Source organism: Cylas formicarius, unplaced genomic scaffold (genome assembly GCF_029955315.1).
Source record: "Cylas formicarius isolate icCylForm1 unplaced genomic scaffold, icCylForm1.1 PGA_scaffold_5__7_contigs__length_24384050, whole genome shotgun sequence".
In the NCBI taxonomy this organism is placed as follows: Eukaryota; Metazoa; Arthropoda; class Insecta; order Coleoptera; family Brentidae; genus Cylas; species Cylas formicarius.
Window position 1 is genome coordinate 1,579,545 of NW_026844341.1, and position 25,560 is coordinate 1,605,104.

Sequence of the window (25,560 nt, forward strand, 5' to 3'; positions counted from 1 at the left end):
TTCAGTATGTCCAAAATAACCTAAATAACAAATGAGAAGTTTTTATGTTTACTACCAAGTGGAGCCAGGGTAGTAATGTGGCGCCACTTCTCTTTTCTATTTTTATTAATGATATTGGCTCTAATATTCCAATTATCATCACACTATCCAAGAGATTGATAATGTTCAGTGTGTAAAGAAGTTATATGATTGTTTAGTTAAGTCTAAATTTGGTTATGCTTCTGTAATATTGCTGCACATTAATAAATTAGAAAGGATTTAACGAAAATTCCCAAAGTACCTAGCATTCAACTTGGATGGTCGGTTTCCACTCCAGGGCTGCAGGAACTTATTTTTGGTGTGCCTTTTTTTAATGCGCGGCGCGCCATCGTATAAGCACTTTTATATGACGTCATAAACTTGCAACTACCTCTACCAATGCTTTAACGAGGGCCCCACTTCATCAGGCGACGAGTAATTTCAATGAGCTGGAGAGTGAGACTGACATAGATCTGTTCAACAGCTTATTTCAAAAGACTTCACGAAACCTGAAGGGTCTTTGATATTTATTCTTTCTTGCTAGTCTGGCGCTGTCTCATTTCCATGTTAAATAGTTTTTATTATCATTTTCTCATTTATCTCTTTTTCAAAATTATTATTATTGGGACCACTCTCTATAGCTCTGAATTAGACCTTGACCAATTGAATCGGTAATATGCGAACTGTAAAAAAACCGGACCATTATAAATAATATATATTTAATAAACATATCATAATGAAATAATTTCCTAAAAGCTAAGTTGCATGTTTCCAATAATGTCAAAAACAGAGTCTAACTCAAACACGTTGCACGCGGCTTCTCCGTTACAGACGAACTACTCTAAAAACACCTATTTGGATGATAGGTTACGTTGCGTTTAGTGTGCTTATATCGGTTGCTATGGTTCTTATTTTTATAAAAGATATGAATAAAAGCATTCTTTTAAAATGTATGTACATGAACGTACACAATAACAACTATTTACAAAAAAAATTATAAAGTTTGAATTAATTACCAATCAAACTAACACTTCACAATTTAAGGTCCAATTTACAAAAACTATGTACACAGCTTCGGCTATCAGTCGAACTTTGGACGTTTCGCGTCGTGCCCGTCGCTCTCCGTCGTCCTCTTCAGTTCGGCCAGCGTCGCGACGATATGGGGCTGCAATGGGATCTCGCCGGAGCCTTCGCTATTCAGCGACATAGTCTCCGCCTCCGGCACCGAGGACTGGTCGCTGGAGATCTCCTCCTCCCTTTCCGCGACCGGTCCAAGATCAAACATGTCCGGGGGCGGCTCGCTCAAAGAGCTGCACATCTCGCCGCCTAAAGTGCACAGTCCCGACTCTTCGTAACTATTTTGCTGGCCCGCCGACGCGCCGATGCCGGATTTTGGAGATTTTCCACCCTAAACGAATATTCTTTTTAAACGACCGGTATTGAAACAAACTTGTAATCCACGAAAGCATAAAATTAGTTCAATATTAATAAAGTTTTCAAATTCTACTGTACAAATCTTCTGGATACCGCCTGCGTCGGTTGTTGACGAGCATATTTATGGAATCCTTTGAGAAGAAAGCCCTTGACACCTTCCATCTAAAACCAAAATTATGGAACTCTACGTAGATGATGATTTTGTTATTTGGTCTCACAATTAATAATAATAATAATAATAATGGGAGATCAGATATTAGATATTCTAATCAATAGATTGATTGTTTGATTGATTCTATAAACCTAATTAATTTATTGCATTAATGCAGTCACATCACCATGGCGCCCACAGAAACCCGCTCAAACAATACAGAGCGTTCCAAAAAAATGTATCCAATGTTTAAAAGTTCATAACTTGCGAACTAATTGACGGAGTTCTCATTTTTGGTGAAAGTGTAGCTTAAAGTCCAACTTAAAGATCTCACTGTATATTTGCACATGAATGTAGGATGGATTCTCGAAGTTCATTGAAGGTGGTGAGCGAGTGAATTGTTGTAACACAAGATAGGAGTGACATGGAATTGTTACTGTTACAGGTCATCCAGATCGTTGGTTGGGTACAACTTTAACAAAGCCCGCGGCTTCAAATTTGTTTCGAATACGAGGAATCGTAAAACGTGTAAGTGGCTTTATTTCACACTCATTTCATGTTTTTGTACTTAAAATATAATTTCAGAACTGAGTTCCTTTCATCGAATGTAAGCTTTACACCAGCCATGTTTACTCGAGTAACAAGGTACAACTAATAATAAAACACCAAGTATCTGGCGACTGTCATCTGACAAAACAAAACAACGCATGTCTGGCCACTGTCGGAACTACAAACTATGATATTAGTTTGCCAGTTATGGCAAGTTAAACAACGGATACATGATTGACAAAAAAGCGTCTTTTTAGTCCCGAAAAAAAATTTTTTTTTTTTACTAAAGGGAGGGATGGAACCATATATTCCTGCCGATCTTCAACTCGATAGCTCAGAATTTCGGCCATTTACTTTTGTTTTATGGCAACTTTCCGAGCAAATACCAATAATAGCGTACAAAATGATCAACTCATGTTAGATTGGCTTCATATTTTGTAGTCTGCTGCGGATCACCTAGTATTACAAAGCAGGAAATTTAAAAATCCGTTGTTTGAACCGTTCGAATGTTATCCGGGTTCAAAAACCTTACGGAGAACAGAGATCAGAAACACGAGTTTAGTGATAAGCGATTTCATCGGTTTCAGGAAAGTAATGGGAAAACTTGGAAAATAATAATTGCGGACACCGAGCAACATATTTTATTTCGTTTTAGGTCCGAAATTCTGTTTTTGGACGTGCACTACTACTACAACGCTTATCGCTCACCTCCACCACATCGTCGGTCAGCAAAGGTAGCGACGTGACCCCCTCGAAGGTCGCCCGTCCGGCTTGCATATCGGTCCCGCCCTCCTGACCTTGACTGTTGCTTTCCGAATCGTCCGCAAGTACCGGCAACGAGCCGTAGCCCTCGAAGGGATTCTTCTGATCGTCTCCGACCGTCTCCTCCACCACGTCCTCGGTGAGCAGCGGCATGCTGCCGTTGAACGGCTTCTGCGACGAGATCTCCACTGAGTCCTCGATCGCCGGCAACGAATAGGAAAACGAAGGGCTGTTCATATCGGTACTGACAACCGTTGCCTCCGAAATCGGCAGCGACAATTCCATCAGGCCGGTCGCTTGCTGGTGGGCGACCGTTTGGGAAATGTTCGGGTCCGTTATGGTGATCGGGAGGTCCACATTCTTGGGAACCTAATTTTGGTTACAGTTAAATTGATGTTAGGGCCACATGCGAAGTCGCGATTTAATTTAGATTGTTTTAAACCAATATCTATAATATATCTGGGCTAAACTCAATACCAGTAATTTCTAGGGTTAGTCTTCAAGTTCTAACCTAAAAGTCCAAAACAAGACGTAAACGGTGAGAATACTAAATGAGGTGATTAGTACTAAACCTAAAGTTTATTGGATAATTTATGTTCAATCTTTCCAGCCATACTGCCATCAATAATTCGAGCTGATCTTCAAAAATCCCAGCTCCCTATTCATTTTACAGTACGGGAAAGCAAAAAACAGTTTATTTACACAATTTAAATAATTTTATTTTAAAACTCCAACAAAAGAAAGACTAACTTAAGCGAAATTTGGATGTCAGTGTCGGCTGACTAATAAAAATGATATTTAATTCAAACCAGCAAGTTGTTCTCTATGACAAAGTTGACAAAGTTTATTCATAAGGATTAAGTTTTTAAGCGAAAAGTCTGACGTGGAAAAACTGCTTTTAAAAATGAAAAAAACTGCATAATAATAAATTAATATAGACTTAATAGGTATGTTATCAATGTTATCGGTTATTGATAACATGTGGATGTTACCTGCGACGTAAGAAAAATCCAGAAGGAGTATACTTTTACAGGTTACACAGCCCGAGGAAGTTTTTTAAAAAATTAAAAGATGTGTTTGTTATTTTTTACTTGTATTTTTTCTTTATTTCGCACTTCCTGTTTCCGTAGATAATACCGAGTGCGCCTTTTCGAAATTGGAGTTAATCACAACTTATCTCGGATCAATCATATCTCAATAAAGTAATGTCACAATATTTGTGTGAATAAAAGCAAGAAAAAATGCATTTTAACACAGGAAATAAGTTTTACTTTCAAGAACACTGATATTTATTGAAATAAGTAAAATATAAACGAATATTTATTTCATTTTGTTGATTGCTATACTAATCACATTGTACCTGTTTGTAAAATAGATCAATAAAAATTATAAACTGGAATTTTTTCTAATGCTTATTTTTCGGGGCGCCACAATCCTAGAGCCAGCATCGACTGTGTGAACGAGAAAAGAACAGTGCTATATATATTAAAAAGATTTGATATGCATTTTGGAAAGTGCTTTGCCGAGTGACATCACATGTCAGAGTAATAATGTCAATTTTTGGGAAAATGGGTTTCAAAACTACCGCGACATACCTGACCGAGAATGTCGGCCTCGTCGTCGATCTTCTTGCCGCTGATGCTGGGCACCTCCAGCGGCGTCATGATGGGCGAACTCAGAGTCAAACTGGTCTCGAGGACGTTGCCGACGTTCATCGGGTAGAGGGCACCGCCGCCGGGGCTCAGTTGGGACGGCGGTAAACTTTTCATGATTCCCGACACCCCGGGCGGGTCCTGCTGCTGGAACACGTCCGTGTTCGCCAACGCGGCCGCCAAAATGTCCTGGTTCGGTTTGTGCTGCGTGGAGAAGATCGGGTTGCCGGCCCCCTCCGTGTTCTCCGCCGACGGGTCCATCAGCAGCGTCGCGTCCGCCGAGTTTGTTTTGATCAGGATCTGTTGACCGTCGGCCTGGATCAGTAAACTGCCGCCGTCGGCGTTGGCCAGGATGGTCGCAAGGTCGGTCGTGCCGTCCGACAGAGATTCGAGAAACTTCTGCGTCACCACCGGATCGCCGGTCACGATTAATTGCTGGCCTCCCATCGGGTCGCCTATTGCTGCGTCGGTCAGCGACACCTGCAGTTCGGCGGGAAGTTGAGGTTCGGGTGGCGTCGGTGTTGGTTTTTTCATAGCCGGTTTCGGCTCTGCCTGGTTGAGCTCCTTCGGTTCGATGATCGGGCCCTTGAGACGTTCGGCCACCTTTTGCTGATCGGTAATGATGGGCGCGGAGGCGACGTCCGTCTTGTTCATGACGGCGGACGCCGGCGTGATTACTCCCTGGCCCTGGTCGACTTGCAGTACCATGTTGTTGACGTCGCCGCCCAAACCCAGACTGGGGTCTAACGACATCAGGGCCTCGTTGTTCAAGGGTGTTAGATTGCCCGATTCGTCCAAAGTGATGAGCATGTAAGACTGGGGCTGACCGTCGACAGTCTCGCTCGGCAACGCTACGCAGATCATTAAGTAGTTAGTTTTGGCTAGCCTAAGCCCACGCCACTATGTCTTCCGCGATAATGATAATAATAATGCATTTTACAAAACTTCTGGATTCCTCCTGCGTCGGTTTTTGCTTAGTCGAAACTGAAATCATCCTGTTGGCTTCATCAGAGCTTGACTGAAACTGGCTCGTATTTTACTCTGTACCTGCTTATATATTGCATGAGGGGGGGGGGGCGCTAATGAGGGGTATAAACACTTTCTCGAATGACTGATTAATAATAATAATAACCTGCCATTCTGAAATATTCTTATCAATAGAAAATCAGACCTAACATTGGGTCATTGTGTTTACAGAAAACCTACGCACACAGACCGATACCTTAATGCATGGTCACATCATCATCCGGCTCAAAAATCATCGGTTATCAACTCTCTTGTTTACAGAGCCGTAAAACTACATATCTCAGCCTGAGTCACTGAAAACAGAATTAAAACACCTTACCTTCCACATTGAACATATTAAACTCTCCATCAAAAAATACACTTCACCACAACCTTCCAATAGCAATGAGGCCGAAAGCAACCCTACACTTGCCAGTGTGGTCCTTCCTTACATTCAAAACATCACTGACCATATACCAAAAGTTATAAAGAAGTATATCGTCAAAACCAGATTTACCACTTGTCCAAAAATCTTTCAACATCTGCGGTCCGTCAAAGACAAAATTCCATTTGAGACGCCAGGAGTTTACAGCATTCCATGCATATACGGCAAAGAATACATTGAAGAGACCAGACTAAAAATATCAACTCGGCTCAAAGAACCCGAAAGAGCCTTACGACTAAGACAAATAAACTCATCAGCTGTTGCCGAACACACTCATGAAACCGGGCATAAAATTTTATTTGATAAAACTAAAATTCTTGCATGTAATCAGTTCTTCTACCAACGAAAAATCCGACAGTCTACAGAAATCTATAAACAACCTAACAATCTTAATCGCGACTCAGGTCTCTACCTGTCACCAATTTGGGAATCACAAGCAATATATAAGCAGGTACAGAGTAAAATACGAGCCAGTTTCAGTCAAGCTCTGAAGAAGCCAACAGGATGATTGGCGAAACGTCAGCAACTTCGACTAAGCAAAAAACCGACGCAGGAGGAATCCAGAAGTTTTGTAAAACGCATTACAGTATCCTGTGGAAGTTTCTTTGAAAAAAGATAATAATAATAATAACATTAAGAACAACTGGCAACATCCAAACTACATTGAATGCTGTTGGGGATTCAGAAACTTAATAATTGCAGCATTGCATAGGTTCATTTTATCAACTAATTTAAAGCCATAATAAAATAGGAATATTAAAAAAAAAGATAACACAAGACGAAAATCTATTTACAAAAACAAAAATATTATAAGACACGCTCGTTTTAAATACCGTAATGCCATACAATGTAGAGATAATTTTGTAATTAAATTGACCAAAACAAATTCCTTCAAATCGTTCCAGTACCATATATGAGATTTTAAATAAAACAATCGTCTTCTTTTGAAAATTCGCTTAAATAAAATAACAAACCAATATTTTTCAAAATTTAAATTTAAATATGTATAAGCAAATTTGGCAATGTACTTTTTATAAAATACATGTTATTAAATAACTATAGATAACACGCTATAATTGCAAGGTGTAATTTTGATTCAATTTCACCAGTCAATTAAGACGAAATAAATTAAAATTTTTAATAGCGAAGCACAGAACAGCAGTATACAAAAAAGTCTGACTTAGAGCAGCATTCAATTAATAAATAACAATAACATTGTTGAAATGTTCGAAGCCCTTCTCAAAATGTATTTATTTAACAAGCAGGGAGAGACTTACTTTTGGTTTCTTTTTAATTTGTTTATTTATTGGTTTCTGTTATTTGGCATAAATTTGTTATTACGAACAAAATCGATTATTATTATTCTTTTTATTACTAAAAGTATATGGAAGATGAATAAAGATAAACCTTTAAAAATTGAGTTGTCGCCACAGGAGATGATGATCCATATTAAAAATGTATATATAAAAATATTTGGGACATCGCAAGCAAACCTCAATTTTTCAGTGCACTGCCGGTAAAACCGAAACTATGTTTTTTTTTTCATTAAATTTCAAATTTATTCAATTTGCTGTGACAGCGACATCGTTTGGATAGTAATTTTATTAACACCCCGTATAGATCTCGCTTGTAGGCTATGATCGTCTTTTTGACGATTTTGCTTGCTTACTTTGCTGCTGTTTCTCGATTCATGATTATTAAAATTTTAATGCGGACGTCACGCCGTTTTCCATCATACAACATGTAACATGTTAAATAGTAATGATACTACTGAATGTGGACCCTCCTTTATGAGAAATGAATGATTGATCGCGCCTCCGTTGAATGTTCAACAAAAACATGTAAATAGAATGGAAAACATTAAAAAAAAAGTTTATTTTTCTAATATAACCGCAATCTAATAGGTATTTCGTATAAAGCAAGCCTTGACTTCTATCATATGTTGAAATTATCTGTTAGGCGAATAGCATGCGGAAGTATTTTTTGCATAATATTGTTAATAACAGAGTAGACTATCCAAAACTGTTAAAAATTAATGCTATGCGTCTAAATATAGCACAATTTTAGGAAAGAACTCACCAATATCTCTTTTGCAAAGAAACAGTTACTTTTTGCACATAGATATTTTTGCTTTATCACTCAATTCGTTTAGGAATCAAGCAGTAAGAGTTTTTTGTTCAAAACAAAATTTAATTTATTTCCACTTTCTTTTTTTTTTGGTTTTAAAAATATTTTTACTTATTCTTTAGAATTAATTATTCTTAATGTACCTTAGTGTGTCATGTTAGGGTACCTTGTTAAAAAAAAAACTTAAGATCGAAATTATTTTATGCAACCTATCCTAAGAGATTGTTACCCATGTGGTGCGTGGCAAAGCTTTGAAGGAAACCCTTCCACAATATTTACCAGTAGCCAGTAGTAAGTATTATTAACAAATCAGAATGCGAGCGCTCACCCAAAATTTGCCCTTCGGTAATGGTGGTCTGGTTACCCAAGGCGTCCTGTATCACCAACTGGTTGAGCGGCCGTTCCGGCTTGCCCTCCGCCGTTATAGTTTGGGGCACAAGCGTCGCGGGCGTCTTGCCGTCGCTCTCCACCATTTGCCTACTCGCTTCCGGTTTATGTCCTGTTTCTGGCGCCTTTTCCTTCTCTGACGCGTTCCTCACCAGCTGAGATTTCAGGGGTAATGCGGCCTGTGCGTTGGGCTGCGTAGTCGCTTTTCCAGCTGCCGAAGTCGGTTTCGGCTTGACCGGTTCAGGTTTCTTGGGGTAAGGGGCCCGTCTAGCCGTCGCCTTGACGGTCACGCCCCTGTTACCGTAGGTGATCAGCTCTGGTTGTCTGCTTTGCTGAAGCCGCGCGCTGGCCTTAATTGCCTCTAGCTGTTCCGCGACCTGTCTGTCGAGCTCGTCCTCGTCGGTGCCCTGTATCTTCTTTACCGTTTGCCCGTGCTGGTTCTTGATCAGGATCGTCTTCTGCATTTTCTGACCCGGAATTTTGCCCGCCACGGGCTTTTTGACGAGCGCCGGTTTCCCGGTTTTGGTGGCAGGCATCAGAAGACCGGATGATCCGTCCGGTATGGTCGAGGATGTCGCGATTACGGTCGTTTTCTGAGGCAGGATTTTGTCGCCGACGCCGCTGGGACCCGGGGTCGCTTCCTGCAGTAGACCTTTGGGTATTGGTCCCTTGACGATCGTTTTGGTCACCTAAGTATACAAAACCGATAGTTGGGACTGATCCTCTGCTAGTGACCACTCTCATAAAACAAAAGTTCACTATAACGACCGTTCTTGCATTTCCCAAGTTAAAATCAGCGTGCACAAACTTTATAGGTCTTCGAAAAGTCGTATTGGAAATGTGTCACAGCAAAATAACATCAGTCCATAAAAACCAGTTTTTATTCAGACCTTGGACGATGAAGATAGTGGCAACGTGAAGTTTCACAAGCAATGCAAATCAACCTTTCGTACAAACGGCACCGTGGCTTCTCATCACGTGAGATGACATACTTTAAAAAAGTAAATTTTTGGTGAGCTATTTCCTATTATGGATGTTTAATGCACCTCGATAGCGCATTATTTGTATTGCCTTTCATATTTTTTCTTTTATTCTTTTTTAAAGGACTTACTTTTGTAGAGTGCCAGTTATCAATATAATACATTAGTGATACAGCTATTACAAAGTTCCGAGGGACTTACCGATGCCGCTATGGTAACGATCCTAGGCCCCATATGGTGAGATCTTAGTTCAATTATAGTATCGAAAAATAAATTTGTTTCACTCCCGAAAACCGGCTTTTGCGCGTTAAACTCAAAAAACGTATTGTTGGATAATCTTCACCCTCTATCCGTTAACCGTATCACTCATTAGATTAAAAATAACTAAATGTACCCAAAAGCTGACGGTCGCAGAAAAGGTATAGTATGCAACACGTTTGGTAAGCTTTTTAAGTCACTCGTTGATTAAACACTCGCTCCGCTCGTGCCAAACAAACTCGTAATGCCGTTTACCAAACTTGTTGCATAATATACTAGCACGTGGATTTTTAAAATTATTTACTAACTCAATATTTATTCACTCAAATCTAGGAAACGGTTGCTGATGGGTATACTGACATTTATTTACAGTTACTATTTGTTTTTTAATTTTTAAATTTTAAATTTAAATTTTTTAAATTTTTGCGGCCCGTTGAAAAATATGAAACCAAGCACGATGTGTTGCGACTCTCACCTTGGTTGGCTGACTCTGTACCCCCAACATCTTCTGCTGCGCCGGTGTGAGCAACAGGCGATGCTGCTGCCCCTGCTGATTGGTTACTATCATAATCTTGTTGCCTGTCATTGCGCCCAGTTCGGGCTGCGCCCCAGGCATTTTAATCGCGGCCGGTGCTTGCTTCCGGATTACCTGCTTGGTGCCGACAACTTTTCCTTGCTGAACTACGCCCTGCGTGGCTGCGGAAGGCAGTAGTATGTACTTGGTGGGTTTACCCGATCCAGTCACCAGAGACGGAGCTTGCTTCAGGACCCGACTCGAATTGCCGGAGATGATTCTGGGCTTCGTGGCCGGTTGTTTCGGCGTGCTGATCACCTGCTGCGTCGAGCCGCTGGCGGTTACGGGGGCGCCCTGCTTGATGACCTTGAAATGACAGACCCTTTTTTAACCCGAAATGAATTCCTGCTATATTTGAACTTTTTCCCAGTCTCAGCCACACACTAACAACTAAGGGGACCAGAACAGTCTTGTGGAATTATTTTTATTATTAATATACAGAAAATACCCTGCGGAATGGCCCAACCTAAAGAAAATACTAAAGACTATAAAGAAGCTAAAAGCCTTTTTAGAAGATACAATCACAGCAGAACTCTTTAAAGCTGGTAGACAAATACTTAAGGAAACCATCCTTTGTCATCCAAAACGTGTGACGTGTAAAACAATTGTCGGGCTATGCTATTTGCACAAAAAAGTTTATCAGTTGGAGTATAATAACTACTGTGCGATTACACTACTAAATATTGCCTATAAAACATTGGCACACGTTCTGACATCTCACATAAGGATGTATGCTAAATCTAGAGCTGGTCGACTGAAAAGAGACCAGATTTTCATATTACCCCAGATAATTGAGAAGTGCTCGACGCCTTCCATATGTTTAGCGTTTATTCAGACGTAAATCAACTGCATATACCAAAAACTTTAATTGAATGTCAAAAGTGATATGTTATGTTAAAATATGTGATGAAATCTCAAATTCATTCGAGACAACGCAGGGTGACACGCTCGGGTGTCCTGAAAAAATTAATTCGAGATGCGAAACTCCGCTGCGATTTTTAATAAATCATCATAGATGCGTACCTACCCAGACGACATATACCTGACCTCTTGAACCCTAAGAAAAGCAAAATGGGATTACTGATCAATGCGAATAAGATAAAGTTAATGGCTGCCACAATGGAGAATATAACATCGTGGATGACTGCGTATACCTCACAGACCTGATAAACCCCAGTAATGACGTTAGCAACGAAATGTAAAGGCGTATAATGCTTGCCAATCGCTGTTATTTTAGACTGTCAAAATACTTACGTAAAGCAAGAAACACAAAGATCATATATAAATATATGATATAAGATCTTATTGTATCAGTTTAAAGTCTTATAAAGACAAATTTACGGGGCTGTCCAAGACAATAACGTCTGGAGACGTAGTTACATAACAATAATCAAGATTGGCAGACCTAGATGGTCAGTACGCGTAGCACTCTACGACACAAAATGCTATAAAGGCGACAAAATGCTATAAAGGCGAAAAAACAATCGAGCACGATTTTGGCTTGTTGCGAGTCTAAAAATTGGTGTTTGAAGGTTCTGGTTAATTATTGTTACTAATTATGTTATTTTTATTAATTATGATTATTCCAAATCCCACCAAACGTTTCAGGGCAAATATTTTTCAGAAGATTTAAAATGAAAAATACTTCATTGTTAAAATGTGTAAATCTACAACTTTTTAGAATAAGAAACCTTATACTTCTTATATACTAAATACGACAAAATTATAAAAACGGACTGTTAAAATTACTTTTAACGATTATTTCATTCAAATTTTTAATGTTAGTTTTTGATCACCCTACCCTGTGAACTTTGTGAACAATACCAATCTGTTAAGTGGAGCACGCAGAGCTAAAGATTTGAAGTCCAAAAGATAGAGAAGAAAGCAAGATAGCAATTTACGCACAGTTCCCCTGCAATCCAGACTTATAAGCTTCCATGTGATCGGTTAAAATTTATCCATACATATACAGGGTGCCCGTAGATTTGAGCCTGTTTGGAAAATTTCGTTTTTCTTTTCTTTTAAAAACGACAGAATCTGCTTTTATAACCGAGTTTGCTGATCTCTACAAGCCTTTCCCTTATCAAATAGACGAGAAGAAATATGAAAAATAACTAAATTACGTTATTCATTATTCTGCTACGGGCATCACCATCGCCATGAGCAGTTCATCGAAACATAAGAGATAATATTGCTAAGATCATAAATCTCACACCAATGTCATGTCAATGTCAAAAACGTTTTTTATTTAATATAAGCGCTTCCGCCTGTTTTTTTTGAGAGTTGTTTGAATCCTTAGTTAATGGATGAGGGTTAATTAAGGATCTGTAAGTAAACCTTATACATAATGATCTGACGCATTAATCTAAATGTAAGAACAATGTCTACAAAATTGAGTCACCTCTAAAGACCTACAAATCCACAAATCGCAACAGCTGTACTAATAGTCTATAGACATAGGCGACCATATAATTACCATTTTGCCGGCAGGTGCCACGACCATTTTTCTGGACGCCAGCGTGGGTGTAGCCTTCTCCTTGACCAAAACACCCTTGGTTGTAACGGCCTGTTGCGTAGTTTGAATCACCTCGTTCGAAATGACGACGGGCATGCTCTCGATGTTTTCGGGTGTTAGAATCTCGTCGGACAGCACAATCGGCATCGAGTTGATATCAAATATACTGTCGTCGGTCTGGGGCTGGATAATCTCTCCTGAAACCATCGTTTTAGAAGCCGGAACAACGCGCGAGATCTGTAATCTACCTTCCGGGGTTATGATGGTCTGCTGCAAGATTTTCGCCTTTCCGCTGACTCGCGATCCCTTCTTTGTAGCCGGCGAAGGGGCGGGCTCCTCTGCTGATTCCGCCTTCTTCGTAGCCTTTGGTATGATGAACGCTTCGACGTCCTCTATATCGTCCAGAGTCCTCTTAACGCCTTGACTGGGTCCCGCGGATGTTGCCGGCCTTATAATCTGCTCCGACAGGATAATCGGTTTGGTGGCGCCCACGGTCTTAACGACGCCCACATTCGGCTTGGCTTTTATCACGAACTTTTGATTTTTGACGCCGATCCCGCCTTTTGGCAGCTTCTTTAGCAGCATTTTGGAGACGTTCTCGGGCACTTTCACGTCACTTTGTATTACGACCTTCTGCGGCGGCTTCTCGATCGACAGTCGCTCAAGAAGCTTCGGAGAGTCCACAGATTCAGGCATCGTCTTGTTGGACAACACGATCTGGGACGGGATACACTCCTCGAAATCGCAAATGCCCTGCACGCCTTGCACCACGTCCTTCTTCGAATAGCTGTCGAACGATTTCTTGAACTTCTGTTCGGTACTACTCGACGAAGAGTTCGAATTGGAATTACCCTCGAGGATATCCAAGAGCTCGGTCCTCTCGTACGTGTTTGGTCGACTGACGAGCGGTTTGTGATCGATCGCCCTGATCATCGCTTTTAAACTAAACTCGGTACCACTACTGTCGCCCAACGAACCGTCTTCCGGTACCTTCGATTTCCGGTTCAATAATTCTGCACTGCCGCTATCGCTCGATTCGCTATAATCCATCGAGAAACTGCTCAGCGTCAGCGGTTTTTTCTCGCTAATCACTTTGTCGGTGGTGATTTCAACTTGGGCGTCCGCGAGGTCTTTTTCAGACATTACTGTCAGATTGCCCTCGATGGTGACAAGCTCCGAAGGGTCCGGGGGCGGCACGATCGGACTTTTGACGAGCGACTCCGCCGGCACATCTTGCTCAGATCCACTATCGTCGACTTTCTTTTCCTCGGCGTTTTCTTTGACCCCCTTTATCTCGCACAAAGTCGCTTCGCCCAAAGCGGACAGCTCCTCGGTATTGGAACTTTTCAAGTTCGTTAAATTCGTTTGAATAGAAAACTTGAAGTCGACCTGAAACGCCCGGCCATTTAGAAATACAAATACAAATTGGCAATGCAACAAATTAAAAACAGTTAGTGATATATTTAAATTATAAATGTTAATGACACATCATTTTTTTGTAGCGTAATTAATTATTGTTTGTCCTGATTTATTGGCTATACAGTAAAATTCGTTGTAGAACACTATTAACAAAATGCGACTCTTAAAGACATCTCTATTGAACAATATAATCATATACTCATATATTCATAGAACAACAAACGTTTTCTAGATATAGAATATATAGAAAATATGAATTAAATCGAAAAAAGCAATGCGCTTAAAATTTGCATAAGTAAAGTTATTTATATTTATAAAGAAGCAAAATATATAAACTTTTCTCTAACGGGTGTCTCATTTAAAATTTCGAGATAAAAAAGCATCATGCTAGTTTCAATTAGTTAATTAACGCAATTGTTGAAAATTCAAATAGTAATTGGTATATTTTATCCCATGTAAATTTAGGGTAATAGACCAACCAGAGAGTTCACATGGAAATAAAAACGCATTACCTCTTCGAGACTAACCTCCATTTCAGACTGATGGTCGTCAACCTCCTTGGTAATTGCGGAAATGGGAACAGACCCTTCCTCCAAGGGCGGCACTACTGTTTTGACCTCCTCTTCCACCGGTGGCGGCGCTGTAACGTCGTTTTCCGAAGATGGCACCGTTATCGTTTCCTCTTCCAAGCCCGCGGGTTTCGCTGTGCACAAATACAACTCTTGCGCGGAAGAAGTTTCACGTTGTTCCGTACCCACTTGATTAACAATCTTAACCTCCTCTTCTACAACTTCACGACAAATACTGTCCTGATCATCTAGGTCGCTTTGTTTCATTTCAATTTCACCTGGTTCTTGATCTCCGGTCTGATGCTCCGCAATTCTTTTCCGTTTTATAGTTTCATCCGTATCGACGTCTAACTGCTCGTCCATCTTGTGTTTCTTAGCCGCTGAATCTTCTAAATCAGACTTTTCTTGTTGCTCCCCAAACTCTTTACCCTGTTCCACTTCAACGCTTGAATCGTCCACTTCCTGAAACGCGAAACTCTTCTTTTTAGCCAGCGGCGACATCTGCGGAACGTCGTTAACGTAAGACTTCTCCGCGGACGCTTGACTATTCTCGAAAATCTTCTGGATTTTCTTTTTGGGCGGTTGCGGGATGTCTTCCGCATCATGTTTCGGCGCTTGAGCGTGCGACGTCGCCTCGACTTCCGACTGAGGCTGCTCCAACGGCAATTCGACTTTTTTCTTCTTTGGCGGCATGCACTTGAAGAGTTCGGAAACTTTCTTGCCGTCTTCGGACTTGCGTTCTTCCGAAACCTTCGGTTCCGAATTCTCAACGGCAGCGGGATCCATCTTGTTCGAACGGTCAGCATCGATAGACTCTATAGCGTTTTGAACGGCATTCTTCAATGACGTCGACATCAACGACGTATCGTTGACCGAAAAATTCAAAAGATCGTCTTCGATTTTGCTCTTGACCGGAGACACTTCGGCATCTAACGTCAACTCGTTCAGCCTTCTGGATTTCTTTAACGGCAGGATTATTTCGCTATCGTCGTTCGCGTCCATCACTTTGGGTTCCTCGCAAGGTTTCGCAGGTTCCACATCGTCCGGTAATGGTATCTCATCGAGTTTAATCTTGTCGTAAACGGTCTCGACGCGGCATTCCCCGACCAGCACGGCCTCGCGCAGGCTGTCCTCGATTTTCCTCTTATCTTTTTTCGGATGGCTGTTCCTCCGGGACCATCTGCTCTTCTTCGGCGGCATCGATTTGTCTTCGACATCTTCGGCGGAAGCGGACCTTTGAACGGGCTCACCAGGAGGCAAGGGTATTTGGGACACGTCCTCGATGAATGGAAAGAATTGTTGGGCCTTATCTTCGGCTTTTTCACAATGAGATTCGGCCGCCGTTCCCGGTGGTTTGTTTTTCTCTTCGAAATCGAGCGCAGCCACTTTCGAATCTGCAAATTCTTCCCCTTTATGGTCGACGATATCGGAAGGCGTAATATCGTCCGGCGGTTTCGACGTTACCGTCTGTAAAATATCCTCGGGCGGAAGCCTACCGATGTCTTTTACAATTTGATCATCGTGAACCATCTGTTCAATCGACAACCGCTTCGCTCGGCCCCTTTTCGGCTCGTCTATCGATTTCGGTGATTCGAAAATTTCCGGCTTTCTCACCGGGTCTTGTTCCGCTTTCGGATTTTCGGTTTCACGCTCTCTGTTCTCAGTGTCGACGCGGACGTCACTTACCGCCGCCAAAGGCTTGAGCTCCGCTTTCTTGAAACTGACCTGATTCTGTAGCCCTTTGGCCTCCTTGCCGCTAATGATTAGTTCACTGTATTTGTTTTTCTTGTATTTGGCAATGTCTACAGTGACAGTGTGTTGTTCTTCTTCAAACTCGTTGGATTCCGATACCTTCCGTTCTCTTTCTAGCGCTTCCATTTGGGCGGTCTCGGCGCTTTGTTTCAGGGCCTCTTCCAAAACCCGCACCTCCTCGCTGTTCCGCGTGCGTCTTCCGGGTTTAAAGTCCGCGGCAAGTGCCGAACGTACCGGCGTTTTCAAATCCGCCTTGGTTCTCCACTCCCTTTTCTGATTCTTAGTCTGTTCCATTTCGTCGCCCCCTTGGGCGACTTCCGGCTCGTTTTGCTGAAGATTTTCCGAGTGCTGCTTTTTTTCAGCGACCTCCTCGAGTTTGTCATGTTTGCCTTTGCGCCGACGTCCCTTCCCTCTAACCGGTTCTTTCCTTGACGCATTTTCAGTCTTGTCATTAATTACCAACTCTTCATTGGGAGGATTGTTCCCATTTTCAGTTTCGGTTACTCCTTCCTCAATTTTTCCATGGGCCGTCATCTTTTCCGTTTTCGCAAAACCCCCTTCTTCAGTACGTACACACCCCTCCTCCGTTACAGCTTTGTTAACGTTTTTAAATTTCAACGTAGAATCCTCAATTGCGTGCTTGCTATCCTCTGCCCCGATTATTCGACGAACCTGCCCCTCGTTGATTACATTTCGAGCGAAGGAGGCTTCAATTGCTTCATTACGACCACCAGCAAAAAAAAGAACCTTCGAACTGGTTTCAGTCTCCACGCTGTGGTAAACACTTCTAGTACTCCGCCTGGTAGTTCTTGGTGTGCCAAGATCGCTCACTTCTTTATGTTCTTTAGGTTTTGATTTGGCGGGCTTTTTGGATCGACGTCCGGGGGTCTTTAATTTTTTATCGGACTCTTCTTGGTGATTGGCAATGTCGCCATCCAACAAACTATGAGCGTCGGCTAAATTGGCAGATTCTATTTTGCTGTTGGGTATCTTAATGTCCTTTTCCTCCGGCGGCGCGTAGAAAGATTCTTGTGTTACCTCTCTGGAACTCTCCTTATGGTCCATTTGCCTCTCTTTTACTAATTGTATGACTTTATCGCCCGTCTCTAAAGGGATTTCTTCCAACATATGAGAAGTTTCCTGCGCTACTTCCTTGAAATGTTTCTTCCTTCCTTTAACAGTTTCCGTCGGGCTGTCCTTACTCGCCTGTGACTTGTCACAAGTTGAAAAGTCTTGTGTAAGTCTCGTTTTTCTTCTAGTGTTTCTACCTTTGACTGGTTCAGCGCTTTCTTTCGACTGGGGTGACTCGATCACGGGATTTTCCGATTTTGCATTGTCAACGCACTCCATAATCTCTTTTGAGATTATCTCATGTTTGGTTTTTCTCCTAGTATTTTTTTTCTGTGGATCACTTGAATTATCTTTAAACACTTCCACTTCTTGGAATTCTTTTCCATTGTTTTCTCCCTGACCTGTTTCAATTTTCTCGTCTGTTTCTTCGTTTATTTTGATAATTTGCTCCACCGTTTCCTCAAGAACCAATTTGATGTCGGCATCCGCCGCATTCTTTAAAATTTCAGATTTCTCTATATCCTTTGTTCTGGAAATTTCACACCTATCTTTAGAGTCACATACTTCGTCTTCTCCGACGTCGCCGAAATACCTGCCCAACTGTTCATTCTCCTCTTTTTTTCTCAGTTCCAGTTCGAAATCCTCAAAAGATTTAACAAACCTCTTCTTAGGATTGATGGGTTTTGATTCGGATTCGTTAGAAATCCCTTTGTCTGGAAATTTGACAGTCCTACCATCATGAAAATTTTGTTCAGGCTTTAAAGTGTGGATTAGTTCTCCCAAATTCGGGACAGCAGTTTCTTCCATAACTTCCTTGAAGATGTTCTCCAGGTTATCGTCGACAGGTTCGTTTAGCTTCTCGCTATTAGACGAACCGTCTCTCCTTTGCAAGGAATCATCTTCAGACTCCAGGATATCCCTTTGATCTGAAGCGGTTTTTTCCGGAATTACCCTGGGAATCTTTCTACCGGGGGCAGCTGTCACGGCGATCTCTTCTTCTTCGTCATCTTCGTCAAAATCGAAACAATTCTTAATATCCTCATAGGTTTTTGATTTTAACGTGGGCTTCGGAGATCGTGAGACGCTTCTAAATTTCGTAATTTCCTTCAAATAGTCTTCCACTTTCTCCGTCTCTTTGGTAGCAGTCTTCAATTCAACGTCCGAATCCTCATTATCCTCGTCCTCTTTATCACCATTCGAAGCCCTCTTGGAACTTTCTTGTTCATTTTGTTCGTCGGTGTCGCTCCATTCGTTAAGAAGATCCGTGAAAGTGTCGTTCTTCTTCTTTGCAACCGGCTTCTTTCTTCTCTGTCGTTGTTTCGGAGACTTTTTGCTTTCAGAACCGGAGTCTGTTCTTTCCGATTGAAATTTCTTGGCCTTCTTTTTGACGGAATCTATACAGAAACAAAAACTCTGACGTTATTTACTTATTTCTTATTCAAATATTTTTGGGGCAGAGTTAACGTCTACTAACAATGTTACATTTTTATCATGAACAAAAACCCCAAAAAAATGTTCCACCATTGGTGTTAACGGAACTGGTTCAATTAATATATGGAAATCACCCATGTAGATTCGCATTGATTCACAATATATTATGTAAGGACGCTATTTTAGTAATGACTGTTTTCGTACGAGCGGAGCGCAGCGAAGAGAGTACTTAATAAACGAGTTACTGAAGAAATTTAACAATGTGTTGCATACTTTTTCTAAAAACACACAGCAGCATTTTCCTTCGGCATTCGCATCCACATCGAATTGAGATGATTCAGCCCACAGAGATCACTCCAAAAAATAATGGGATAATGAATAAACTTCTTCACTTTTTTTCCAATTTGGTTAGTTTTGACAGGTTGACAATAATTTTGGAGCAAATTGTTGGCACATGCGCTTAATCCAATTGCTCTGGGTTTTAAGTTTATATTACTATATTTTCTTTGGAAAAGTAAACAAATCTTCAATTTCATCTGAATAGATATTCTTTTAAAAGAATAAGAGCAAAAAACCAGACATTTCTGGAAGACACTGAATATATGGAAGAAGCATTAAATTCTTACCGAACAAAAAATAAAATTATGAGAGCAATAAACTTAATAGCATTTGTATTCACACTTTTATTACAGTTCAGCATAATGTGATGATAAATATATTGTGTTTTTATTTTGTGAGCAATTGTTGATATTTGGAATGGAGATTAATAAAATTTTATCGGGTGAGTTGTGAAAATTGTGATTCAACCATTCAACCAGCGCGTAAACAAAACACCCGATTATTGTATATTATGCAACACGTTTTAAACATCCCAAGGCGTGACTAAGTACCAAAAAAGTCCTACGTAGCTCGCAACCGTGGATAACGAAATTGACGTCTCTAAGTGACACTTTAGTAGAGTAAAACGTGCACCAAAAAGAGAGCAAACATACTACTTTAAGTGATTAGATTATGGTAAATATACGTTTCCGGCTACTACATCGGAAACGTATGACAGGCGCAGTTGGCTTGTGGATTTTCCCCAAATTCCACGCCACTATCTTAAAATCATTATTTTTCGAGACCTTTAGTCTTAAACATACCTGCACAATTATTTTGATTTCAATATTAATTATGTGATGATTTTTTGCGCCATAGGATTGCGTCTATTACGCAAATGAAACTTTAATCTGTATTAACAAAAACGGATAATATTGTTTATTGCTTATTTATTCAAACATTTACAAATAAATTGTGATTCAAATTTGCTACAAACTAAATAAAAGAACAAACCCACGAAACTATTAACACATTTTATCTAAGTTATTTGGGTTAAATTTTTGCATTTGGAGTTCGAAATTCTAAATTATTAATACATCACAGTGTATATTTACCGGGTGATCATAGTGATATAAGTTATAAATTCTAGAATATTATTTTATTTTTGAATGTTGCATTTATGTTATGTTATCTCAAAGGTTCTCTGAAATCCGGACATTATTGGCAACGCCGAGCCGTTATTGCTAATTTCACAGAATACAAGCAGTCTGGTGCAATTGTTGATTTCATTTTTGGTGTTTTTCTCACAAAAATGTCCACGGAAACTAACCAAAGCTTGCTGTGTTATATAAGTGTAGAATTACGTACAAGTTAATTGTTCAAAGAAACTTTCTAGGCTACTGTAATACTATTTACAAATCTTCTGAATTCCTCCTGCGCCGGTCGTTGATTAATTGAACTTGCTGACGTTTAGCCAATCATCCATTTGACTTCTTCAGAATTCAACAGAAACTGGCTCACATTCTACTCTGTACCAGTTTATATATCGTTTGAGGGGCGTGTATCAAGTTAAAGGAGGGACATGAACATTGTCTCGGATGATTGATTCCTATATTGGTGAAAGGTCAAGATTTCTATGGATTCTCGGATTTTTCTTGGTGGAAGAATTGAGTACAAAAATTTTACTCTTATCGAACAAGATTTGATGTCCGACTTCATGATTATCATGTTCGGCAACGGATGATGAGTTCATTTGTCGTAGTCTCTTGTTCTTTTCACCTTAGTAATATTTTTCGTTCGGTGTCTATTGTTTGCCGCATATGCATGAAATGCTAACAATTTCTTTCTCAACAGTATTGCTGCATCTAGAAATCTTCCGCAACAAAAAGTGGTAGATTTTTACTTATTTAATTCTCCGACAATACAAAATCACCTTAGGTTTGAGGAAATTTCAGAATATCTCCAACCAGTGAATGTTTTCTTCCTTCGACAGTGGCGTGTTTCTATTTGGTGTTTTTTTTTTTCATAGTTGCTTTAGAAGTTATTGTTTTATCAGCATTAGGCGGTAACGCACCACTCATAAGTTTCGCTGGAGGTGTTGTGAATTATATAACATTAATATTATAATCACCTACACCTATTTTGCTTTTTGTTGCCTATTATGTTCTTGATTTTTGAAATAAAACGAGATTTATTGGCAAATACTGCATTTCAATTACTTTTCTCTATCATTTTAAGGTCACCGTCATTTAAATTTGGGGCCACCAACGCCAGAAGATTAGTCAATCCTGTATGTCGCAATGGCCCTAGTGAATACGATTTCGATCTTTAGTGTGGGAATCTACCTTGTGGATTAGTTTTCTTCAATAAACTCAAACTAAATTTATTATGGTGGTGCTACTAAACGTAAGCAAACGTGCCCGTTTTTATGTTACCTTGGAACTTTCTACCTGCATAGGCGACAATAAACCATTATTAGTGGCTCTGTTGTAATTTTTGTGGTGTGCAGTCATTTTAATTGGGTCTAACAGTGTGTGTGTAACATAAACGTAATAATATACACATTTGTTTTTTCTTTTTGAAGAAATGTATGAAATGACAATTTTTTTTAACGTTAGAAAAACTTAAATATTTTGAATTTATAAGTAAATCAATTTGTATGCGCTGTTTTCAAATATTGATAAATTGGAAAATAATAATGTATAAGTAACTTCATAATATATAGGTAAATATAATCAAACAATGAGAATACTCCACTCTTCAGCAAACAAGATAAAGATAACAATACGCATTACTGGAAGTCTTTTTCTATTGTAAAATTGGCTCAGTTCTCTATAACGCCTTTGCCATTCCAGTAAAGATGCAGTTAACTGGTTTTCTCTATGACATACCAGCATGCAGGTGCACCTTCTTACTTACCTTCCTTTAGAAATCACCCAAAAAGCGGTAAAAATTCAAATGAACAATAAAATATAACCTATAGAGTAGAATTCCTTTTATTGGCCGCCAGATATTTGACTTGTTTTGGGAATACTCGAAAGTAAGGAGTTTACCAATAAGCTTACATGGTCACAACCCCATACCTTTTGATCTGTTGCCTTATACTGTAATATTTGGATGTTTGTTTTTAAACTATTTAATAAACTGCTTTTGCCAAATATTTTCTTTGCTTGTTATAGTCTTTTATTTCAGTGGATATGTGGTTATTATTTATTATACTGAATTATAAACAAAACATAAATATAAATAATAAACCTCAACTCACTATCCGACTATATTCCAAGAATAAGTCACTCTTACCAGTTATATGCATTTTTGCGTGAAGAATCATCACTTCCAATCGCTTTGTCTTAAATAAGCATGTCTGACAATTAAGTTGCTGCTCAGGTTCTTCCTTAAGTTTAGAAACCATTTCTTCATCACTATTATTTCCTCTGTCCTTCCCAGGATACTGTATGCACATAAACGCTTGATAATCATCGTGACCCAAAAATCTGCGGTGAGTTATGTGAGATGTGTTCTGTTTTTGTGAAGTTTCTAAAAATATATATTTTAAGGGATCCTACATTTTTCAACTATTCATATTCATTCATTCATATACTTTTTGGTCTCACTGGAGTTTTTCCAGTTTTGGTCTTTTTAGGAGTAGGAGCACCGAACAACTCAGTATAATTGAACTTTTTAGTGGGTAAAAATATGGGATCGCTTAAGATATTTGGATTTCCATTGGTTAATTCCTCTGCCTTGGTAACATCCTTTGGAAATTTGCTCATGTGAGATATTTTTGACCTGTAAGCGGCTAAAATAGAATAAATTAAGTTAGAATATGATACACATATTTACATTTGCAGTTGCATACCCATTCCTTTCTTAATAAAATCATTTTTCTTGCTACTGTTGTATGGATAAATATTTCCCCAATTTCTGATATATTCGCTAAAAAATGTAAATAAAAAAATTAACTTCGTTAACTAGATTTAATAATTGCATACCTGTAGATAAGTGGGAGTGGCATGATAATGTGAAATGTGATATTTCAATTTAAAAGATCAAACACAAAAACACATTTTATTGAATAAAGTAACCTGACAAGCATTTCGATTAAAATCTGAAATTTCTCTTTCAATTCTTCAAAAATAATCCAAAAAATATAATCATTTAAAATGTAGCAAAAATGATTTGATAAATCAAAATTTGTATGTAGAACAAACATAAGAAACTGTTTTAAAAGGGAAACTTCACAGAGGGCAATAAACAGTTAAAGTTCATAATCGATTAAGCAGTTAGATTTAAGTAAAAACTTACTAAGAATCTTCATCGAAGAACTTCACTACTACCAACGGGGGTTTCTTAAATTCCTTTAAAAGGTCTTCTGGCAAATCTTCCAAATTTTTAACTACCCCGGGCCACCAACACCCGCCTAGCTTAACCCAAACAATATCCCCGTCCTTATACACGGGCGGGTTCGAAAAACTATCATCACTGTCCAACATTTCGGACCGTCTTATGAATTTCTGGCCTAAAAAATGCGGTTATCTGTTGGCTGTCAAGCAAAGGCGATTGTTTTCCCCGCAGGTTTTTGACACCACATAGGAGAATACCTTATTTTCCGTCCACCCAAAACGAAGAGTTGAAACGTATCATCGAAAAGTGCAGTTCTAAGGCTTTGCCTATTTGCAAAAGTTACTTACATTAATGTGCGCGGGGCAATCCGATTGGTAATGTTTATATTATTCCGAAAATGCCTAACAATAGTCACTTGTCAGAAACCTACATGACTTTCCCATGATGCTCAGCTTCTCGGCGTCGCCACATTACCAACTTAACATATTGCGCGTAAATTAACAATACTCTCTAATTACAAAATAAAAGGACGTTAGCATTAGAGTAATATGTACTATTAGTTCAAGACGAAACTTACATTAATTAAGCATTTACCTTACCAAATATCACGGGCTATTTAGGACAAGCCGCTGAGGAATAAGTTGGTATGTCTGTTTACCGTGGATGGAAGAAAATGGTTTCTATCAAAAACAAAATAGCCTGTGTTTTCTCAAGTGTAAATGTGTATTCGTTGTAGAAAAGCTCAAAAGTATTAATTATTATTGAAACAGTAAATGTATAAATTAAATTCAACTATCTTAAGACCAATTAGTGAACTTTGTAAACGATTAAGCTTGTTTGAATAATTTTCTAACCTCCAAATAATTTCGTCTCATGACAAATTGAAGCTTGACAAGACTGGAAATTGTTGCTTGTATTTTAAGTGCCTATTTTCGGTATAGCAATTAGTTATGCATACATTCTTTATTTCTTTTTTTAACGCAGTAATTAAATTGGAGTTTATGCCTATAACGTCTTCGTCTTCGTAAATCCATATTCCATTTGTTCATAAGTGTGGGTTAAATTAAATGGTAGTTTGCATGATTTGGTATTGCTTCAGTTGATGTTCTTAACACCCAAGAAGGGCACATGGGATAAACCAAGAGACGATAGTGATGTACATCGGCGATTTGTTTTTGCCCACTTGTGGCTTACTGCTGAAGTGACGTCACCAAGTCCACTCAAAACAAAATATTAATTACATATCCATCCTGAGTACCATAATATAACGCAAAAAATAATATGGTTTTGCAGTTCAAAGCATCTTTCGCCTATTAAATTGTTTGATGCGCAATGTAACTAAATTATTCGTGTTTACTGAATACCGACAGTCTACAAATGCGTTATTGGTATAGGAGGAAAATAGAGTGTGGTCTTTGGAGAGTCTTATTTCCGCTTTATGTTGTTTGTGAATTTACGTCACGTTTTAATAATTTACCAACAGACCTAACAATTGGAGATTAGAATTATTAAAGAGGTGAATTTTTTAAATTTCATATCTTAAGTTGGCTTACTTGAGTCGCTAAGAAATAAAAGGCATAAGGCAATTCGGCCAGCTTACAACCAAGTTTCAACTTATAACCTAGTACCATACAATTATTGTCAAAGTACTCCCATTCCTTTTCTGTGGTCTGTTTCTGTCAAGTATTCCAATCTTAAACCATTCAAATGATCGGTCCATCGGTCGTCCTGTAATCGGTCTTCGTCTCTCTTCAGACCTTTCAGGGCGGCAGCGAGAACGAAAAAGTTGATCGAATCGT

At 39.4% G+C, this 25,560-nt stretch overlaps 1 protein-coding gene across 2 annotated transcripts; it reads right to left on the reverse strand.

The window, feature by feature from the left end:
* Positions 1-773: 773 nt before the first annotated feature.
* On the reverse strand, positions 774-25,370 carry LOC132702598 (titin-like). Of its 2 annotated transcripts, none has more exons than XM_060671345.1 (13): positions 24,109-25,370; positions 23,723-23,936; positions 23,277-23,353; positions 23,019-23,216; positions 22,718-22,954; positions 14,804-19,062; positions 13,106-14,246; positions 12,819-13,054; positions 10,244-10,648; positions 8,472-9,219; positions 4,510-5,417; positions 2,861-3,283; positions 774-1,426 (listed from the first exon to the last, which is right to left on the reverse strand). In XM_060671345.1, exons 2-13 carry the CDS (start codon positions 23,908-23,910, stop codon positions 1,100-1,102), a joined length of 9,147 nt encoding a protein of 3,048 aa, XP_060527328.1. In that variant the 5' UTR covers positions 23,911-23,936; positions 24,109-25,370; the 3' UTR covers positions 774-1,099. The 2 variants fall into 2 exon arrangements, with proteins under 2 accessions (XP_060527328.1, XP_060527326.1); XM_060671343.1 differs by having other exon boundaries at positions 14,789-19,062.
* Positions 25,371-25,560: the final 190 nt, after the last annotated feature.